The sequence below is a fragment of the Primulina tabacum genome, chromosome 6, assembly GCF_025594145.1.
Source record: "Primulina tabacum isolate GXHZ01 chromosome 6, ASM2559414v2, whole genome shotgun sequence".
Taxonomy (NCBI): domain Eukaryota; kingdom Viridiplantae; phylum Streptophyta; class Magnoliopsida; order Lamiales; family Gesneriaceae; genus Primulina; species Primulina tabacum.
In genome coordinates this window covers 8,306,843-8,314,990 of record NC_134555.1, presented here as the reverse complement: position 1 = coordinate 8,314,990, position 8,148 = coordinate 8,306,843, and the positions used below count along the sequence as shown (strand labels likewise).

At 36.0% G+C, this 8,148-nt stretch overlaps 1 protein-coding gene across 1 annotated transcript; it reads right to left on the bottom strand.

The window, feature by feature from the left end:
• Positions 1 to 335: 335 nt before the first annotated feature.
• Positions 336 to 2,054, bottom strand: LOC142549095 (phenolic glucoside malonyltransferase 1-like). Its single transcript, XM_075657858.1, has 2 exons — positions 1,264 to 2,054; positions 336 to 1,157 (listed from the first exon to the last, which is right to left on the bottom strand). Exons 1-2 carry the CDS (start codon positions 1,996 to 1,998, stop codon positions 516 to 518), a joined length of 1,377 nt encoding a protein of 458 aa, XP_075513973.1. The 5' UTR covers positions 1,999 to 2,054; the 3' UTR covers positions 336 to 515.
• Positions 2,055 to 8,148: the final 6,094 nt, after the last annotated feature.

Sequence of the window (8,148 nt, the reverse complement as noted above, 5' to 3'; positions counted from 1 at the left end):
TTTCCCCGCGGAACCCCAAACCCGTGAGAAAAGTTGTCATCCCTACTCGCAGTCGTTATTTTTTAATGCATAATTAGAATGTGTTTTCCATTAATTGATGCCGAAACAACTCGACATGGCTCAACCTTGGACTGCAGCTTGCAAACAAAACATCCTTGTAACTTGGCTAATGTTTGGCTAGAACATGATGGTTTGTCTTCATAAAATTTGTAGAATCTAACAAAAGAAGGCATTGTAAGATGATAACACACTTTTCTCGACTAACATTTTCGATCATTTCAGATGGTTCCCTGTATGAAACAAGCAAGAAACCTCACAACGGCACCAAACAAGCATTACAGGCATACTGAACCTGGGAACGAGGAACAAATGCTTTAATTTTAGGTGTCATTTGCAGAAGCAAACTTATGTACAACACACAGGTGATAGAATTACGAATACAGATATTTAAAACGGAAGGTGGACACGTTTTCTTATTGTAATGTGGAGAGATATTACCGCCAACAAAGTGTTTTTCATAGCTTCCTCAGGATTTCAGTGAAGATGGCAGCAAATTTGTCCAGTTTCTTCTTAGGCCTGGACAAACCAATCTCTAATCCTCCTTCGGAATCCCTGGATTTGCACAGAGACATTGACCTATCCGAATCGATGGATGCAGATTCGAACTTCTTCGGCCTTCCCCAACCATAATCCGAGTCGTAAAGGTCGAATCTTGGTGATCCCGCCACCCCGAAGAGGCGTTTTCCGATCAATTTCCCGAATTCCAGAGGCCACTCCTCGGCCCCATCAAGAATTCCCTTCTCATTGTACACGGTTTTCTGAATAGCCTTGATCACGCACTCCACTGCCACCAAGAATCCATCTTTTCCTCTCAATAGCCCATGAGTCGATTCCGCCTTCACAAATGCTAAGCAGTTGCCGAAATATGTAGTCGGCAGCGGCGGATCCAGGCGGCCGCGGCAGTCGGCGGCGAATCCGAAGTACTCGGGTTCCTCGTCGGCCACCTCCTCTGTGGCGGCCGCCGCTTTCACCACGCAAACCCAGACCAAAGCACAGGTCACCGTGAAAGCTGTTACGCGCATCTCTGGTCGCTTCAAAAGGACGAAGCTTTTCAGATTCTGCACATCCTCTTTGGTCAGGACAAATGTGGCTCGAACCTAGAAAGTCAAAAGGAAGATGAAAAAACATAAAAAATGTTGTAACGAAAGTAACAAGGTTCCAATTATTCAAACAAAAGATCTATGCATATATACATATATATACCTTGTTCAGTGGGAAACTGATCGGCGGCGACTCCACTGGTCGAGATTTCTTCATCATATTCCAGTATATTGAATCCAATCCCTCCGGATCTTCAACAGCAGTTCTATCATAGAACGGCAAAGATTTATCATCTATCAGCTTCGAATCGCCGCCGAATCTGTTGACCGAAGCCCACGCTTTTATGAAACGAACAATCGAGCTGGCATCTCCGATGGCGTGGTGATTGGAGAAACCAAGGCAGATTCCATGGTATGGGAATAGCGTGACCTGCACAGCTAGCACAGGGAAAACCACAGCTTCCGACGAATAAGTAGCAGGCGGGAGTTGCGGAACACAAGCGTAGAACTCGTCGGAGACTCGAGGGTGGTTCCCCGTGAGGTGATTGAAATCTTTATTGCATTCGGCTATAGTAAGCGAGACAGAGTCTCCTACCACGAATCTTGAATAGGGCCTGCTCGAATCTAAAGGGTGGACAATATTCCCAGCGAGCGGGAGGAAATGCTTGAGCGTCTGGAGCAACGATTCCTTGAGTTTCGGTACGATGGATTCCACAAAACGAGACTCGGAAATGGGGAAATCAAAGAACAGAAGACGCTCAACAGGGTGGAAATAGAGCCATGGAATGTCGAAATGGAGAAGTGGAAGCGTCAACTCGGCCACTGTATCCGGTACCGGCTCGATTCTGCAGTGCTCCAGCACGTCCGCTGCCATCGGGTTTTCATAAGTTTCAGCCATCTCAATGCTCAGATTCAAGCTATGACTGAAATTTTTAGGTGGTCTTATATATATATATATATATATATATTACAAAGACAATTAGACATACGTGGGAATTGGGACGTATACGCAACATATTTGGTTATAAAAAGTAGAGAATTTTATAATTTAATTAATAATTCCCATTGTCTCTGTAATATTTTCCATATACATATGTTAGATTGACTTGTTTATTGTAAAAAAAAAAAAAAAGAGGTAATTTTGGTCCAAAAATATAATAAAAAGTTGGTAATCTGTGGTAGGTTTAGAAGGAATAGCACTACGAAATTGCCCAACACATTCGCGGGGACAGGGTTGCTTCCTCGGTGGATTGCTTTATAAATACACATATTTATAGTGCTATTTTTTGTAGTTTCGATTTCACCAAAAAGAAGAAAATAATAATTTTATAACATAAACAAATATTATTTTCTTTTTCAAATAATCGATGCATACCTATCTCTGTCAATATCAACATCACGAACTGATAATCTAATGAATTGTTATAAAATCATTAAAAATCATTAAATATCAATTATGTTGTGTTGTACAATTTTAATATAAATGTCGTATCTTCTTTATATATATATATATATATATATATTTAGTATATTTTTGCGGAAATGTTATGGCAAAACATGGCAGCCACCGTAATAAATGGCTTTTACAAAATCAAATAGCACATAATATAACTCAATACATTTATCCAGCTTAGGAGGAATCCAGTTTATCATAATGCAATTCTTGTCGGGAAATCAAAGAAATAAATGAGTAACATAACACCAGAATATCATAAGTAATATCAACAACTGAATAAGATAGATACAAATATTTATAGTGTTTTACCTCAAAATTGGGTTACGTCAACTCTAAACCTCTCAAACAGATAACTTATTTTTAATAACTAAAAAGACAAGAAAATTGAGAATACACAGTATTTCACTCGGAATACTTTGATTTTAATTTCACTTTCTCTCCACTAATCATATTCCTCCTAAAATAAACACTCCTTAAGAAATATAACATTAAATCATTTATCTCACTTCTACACTTATGATTGTAGATGAGAGGGTTTTTTTATTTTGATGTCATTTTAAAATGAATAATGAATTAGTATTTATATGTGAAATTTATAGAAGAAAACAAAAAAATAAAATATCGTACTTACATAATTAAACCAATTTTTTTTTACTAACACAAAATATTTGTTAATTATTTGTCAAAAATCATGTGCCTTGAATTCAAATTTGTTGGCTTGATTTGTTTAGCAATTTCCCATCAAACACATTTTGTGAATTCAATAAGATATGAAACAACTCTACAATATTCCAACTTTCATTTCGGCAATGTCATGGTCATCACATCAGATCTGTTTTTATCTGTGTGAATCTTCTCAAGCTTTAACAACTTTTTCTCCAATACATCATGTATCCAATGATAGCGAACATCAATATGCTTAGATCTTGAATGCACTGAAGGATCCTTTCCAAGATGAATGTACTTTGACTGTCACAGAACGACTTGTATTGATCTTGCACAAAACTTAATTCCTCCAAAAATACTTTCATCCATAACAGCACCTTGCATGCCTCAGTTGTTGCAATGAACTCCGCTTCAGTGGTTGATAATACTACACACTTTTGTAACTTTTGCAAGTGTTTGTAGTTCCTTTCAAATACATCATAATCCACTTAAGTGCATGTAAATGTAACTTTCCGTGATTGGCAATGTATCTTGATACTATACTCATGTCATGAGCCAAATCAGGTCTTCTGCTAACCATTCCATACATGACACTTCCAACTCCCCTGATATAAGGAATGTATTGCATAGTTCTCCAAATTTCATCGGTTTTGGGAGACTGGTCCATTGAAAGCTTTAAATGTTGTGCTAGAGGATTGGAAACTGGTTTGGATTCCTTCATATTAAACTTTGTATCATCTTCAATATGTACGAATCTTGGCATAAGAAAAGTTTGTTCTTTTCCTCGTCCCTCCTTATTTCCATACCCGGGATCTTCTTGGCTTCTCCCAAATGTTTCATATCAAATTCAGAGCTCAACAGCTTCTTAGCGGATTCAATATTGTATTTATGTGCGCTGGCTAATAACATGTCATCCACGTACAGGAGAAAGTATGTATTGATCTCATTTCCTTATTTGTTTATGTAAACATGGTTATCATAGCTACTCTTTGTGAGACCAATACTGATCGTGAACTCATCGAACTTTTATTCCAATTTCTAGGACTTTGCAATTGATACATGGATTTATTAAGAAGGCAAACCTTGGTCCTTGGGTGTGATAAAAACCTCGGGTTTATTCATGTATATTGTTTCCCAAAGTTTTCCGTGTAAGAAAGGACTCTTGACATCAAGTTGTTCCTGTTCTAAGTCCAATTGTACCACCAAGACTAAGATCAATATGATATAAGAATGCTTGACAACTGGGAGTATATTTCATTGAAATCTACCTCTTCCTTTGGGTGAAACCTTTGGAAACTAGTCTTGCCTTGAATCTCTTCAATTGTTCTCCAAGAAATCCTTCTTCGATCTTATATATCCATCTGCAGTCAACTAGCCTCCGGTTCTTTGATTTTTCAACTAAGATCTAGGTAGTGTTCTTAAACAGAGAGTTTATATCCTCATCCATAGCTTCTAACTACTTCTCCTTATTCTTTGTAAACATTGCCTCTGTATAAGAAAATTCCTAATTTACCGAAGGAGTTTCAAAATAGGCAGCTGCCGAAAATGAATCACTGGAAAATTTTGAATTTCGAAAGTTTCAATTTTTATCATAATAACGAGTTTCACATTGGTGATGTCTGATCATCGATTGGGATTATGATGAAACCACGATCATGGATTATTTGATTAATAAGGTTAGAGAATCCTGAATACAAATCTAAGTAGTAGGAGTCCTAATACGAGTTTTGACAAGATAGAAACTACTAGTGAGAGTTTGACCAAGTTAAAATCAAGTGAGATTTTTGACAAAGTAAAACTTTTCAAGTAAGAATTATAATAGGATTTTAACTTAATCCACGAAAAATTATAAATATAAAACTTGATTTCTTGTCAACCAAGTTTCAACCGACTACTCTCCACCAGCGGCAGCGTCGCCTGTCACTCGCATCACCGGTCACTGCCACACTGTCTCTACTCTATCACATATTTTGTGCACTAAATCCCGATGCTTAAATCTTCTATATTTTCTTGTGCAAATTATAAGAGGAACAAAGTTTTCAATCATGGAAGGATTGAATAAATGCGATTAATCCAATAGATCATTTGTAAGAATTTGTAAGAAGAGCTATCTTTGTTTAAAATCTGAATAGTTGGAGCCAAATATTAATCGCTAAAAGTGAACTATAAATAGACACTCTATGGATGAATTTGGAATCATACGACACCCAATCATAATTTGATTGTCAAATTACAAAATTTTTATACTTCTAATCTGACTTGGCTGCGATACAATGATACTTCAAACCTTGAATCCAGTGTTTCTAAAGAAATTAGATTCCTCTTTAGTTCGGGTACATGCTTAATTTCACTTAGTATTCTGTGCACCCCATCGTGCATTCTCAACCTTATGGTGCAAATTCCCTTTACTCTGTATTTTTTGTCATTGCCCTGAAGTACCATACCTCCTTCTAATTATTTGAAACTTTCAAGCCAAGATCTTGAGGGACACATGTGGAATAAGCATCCAGAGTCTAGTATCCAATCATTATGTGAGTTTTCATCAGTGATGGCTAGAAAATCAGCTAAATCATAGCCATGAGAAACTACGGCAGCTTCACCATTCTCTTTCAGTTTCTCTAATGGCTTCTTTTTTCTGTCAAGGCAGTTATTCTTGTAATGGCCTTCTTTGTGGCAGTGGAAGTACTTGCATTTGGTTTGCTTCTAGAGTCTGGACCTTGATTGATTCTTTTCATTCTTTGGGATTATCTTCTCAGATCTTCCTCGAATTACATGGCTTTCACCTTTGTTGGTCCCACGTGCGGTAATTTGAGATAATAAATATGAAAATAAAGAATAAACTGGACACCAAGATTTACACGTGGAAAACCCCTAAAAATTATCAGGGTAAAAACAACGGACAAGATGAAAAGATTTCCACTATAATATTTTATGATGTACAACTCGTCTGAACACATCCTTCCGTTTGTAGATTTCCACTATAATATTTCATTTCCACTATAAAAGGAATGCATCTATTTGAAGATACACTTTCTCATCTGAACACATCCTTCCGTTTAAAAAAATTTCAGCCATTTTGACTATCATTTAAAATGTACGCCAACTTATTTTGATCGGATGACTTTGCCGACAGCCTTGTGATTGACCATTTGATTGCATCTTTTTCTGCAGTTTCTTTGCCTTTGCAGTCAATTGGACCTCCTCCAGCGAAATTGCTTGCTCTATGCCATACAACATGGAATCTCGGAAATTCTCATACGATATAGGAAGAGAATTCAATAAGATTAGTGCCTCGTCTTCAACTTCCATCTTGACACCTATGTTTTCAAGATCATCCAAGATTTTGGTTAAAAACACCATTTGTGCAAATATATTCTTGTCATATGTAATCAAAGAATATAATTGGTTTTTCATGTACACAGGGGCGGAGCCACATGCTCTTTTACCCGGGCTAAAGCTCGGGTAGTTCAATTTTTTTTAAAAAAAATGTATATGTAAATTTTGTATAATTTTGAAATAATGTGATATTAGTTCAGGTAGATCAATTTAAAATATTATAGAGTTTAAAATTTCAGTCCGGGTAGAGCCATATTTCTGGCTCCGCCACTATATGTACAGACGTTTTGCGAGAGACTTAGTCATGTACAGATTTTCAAGCTTGTTCCACATTGATGCAACTGAAGTTTATCTGGACACTTCTCTGAGTGGTTTATCACCAACGCACGTAATAATAGCACTTTGTGCCTTGGCTAGAACCTGCACTTTCTCCTTTGCTTCTCCTGGTATCCCATCTTCCCACTTCAATGCTTCCTCTAACTCCTGTTGGATTAGAATGGCACGTATTTTAATCCTCCGGCCACAAGCTGAAATCATTTCCACATGTGAAATTTTCGATGTCATAATTCCCCATCTTCTTGGTATGGGGTGATCAATTGTCACTGACATTGAGTGTGCTCTGTGTCGTCATATGCTTACATTTTGTGATGCATTAACTTTGTCACATCGTCAAATAATCCAAAATAAATGTGAGAAAATGGACGCACACCATTTGCTATCTTAACGACGCTGAGCACATTATATGTCACCGAATATTACATTTTAGCGACGTTGACCACACGGTATGTTGCGAAAGATCAGATTTCTCGTAATGAATACGATGAACTCGACAGCACAATACTATATTTGAATCTATATAAACTCAGTTGGTTTATATGTCATATACATTCGTATAAGCCATTGTTACAAGTGGTATATTTATGACAACCAGTGTTATCGAACTAATATTTTTAAAAAAAAATATTTAATTTTATTGGTTAGAAGTCATAAAAAGGAGTCATAATATTTGTTAGATAGGATATAATGATTGAAATTAATAGCCAAAGTTGCTGAAAAATGTGATTCACAAGTATATATAATTTGTGTGAGGACTTTTCACATAAACTATAGCAATAAATTTAAAATGGGAAAATTCAATGGAGTTCACATTGCACCAACTCCCACATCGGTATGCAAAATAAAGGCCAGAAATAATAATTTAATATTTACATTAACTTAAAACTTTTATTTTATTTTATTTTATTTTAAAAAAATTAAACATAAACTAAAACGTGAAACACACCCCTGTTAGCATTTCACAAATTATAAATAACAAAACTTTGGATACTGATAAAATAGATCAGAAAAATCAAAATATCAATGTTCATTTACAGTGTATTATATTATATTATGGTTGTTAGCATTATTTATCGAAACCCTTTCCAAAAGAACGAATTATTATATATCAAAATGTAAAAGTTTAATGAATCTGACCAAATGAGGTAGTTGGTGCTTGTGGTTAGGTGAATGGCAATATATATATATATATTATTCAGTCCAGTTGGTGCTAGTTAGAATCTGTCAGTCCACAATAATATATATATATAAACA

Excerpts from the sequence above, each read along its gene's own strand:
- LOC142549095 (XM_075657858.1), bottom strand. The coding sequence starts at position 1,998 with ATGGCTGAAACTTATGAAAACCCGATGGCAGCGGACGTGCTGGAGCAC. Across the intron at positions 1,158-1,263 it reads TCAGTTTCCCACTGAACAAG|GTTCGAGCCACATTTGTCCT; the intron begins GTATATATATGT and ends TTGACTTTCTAG.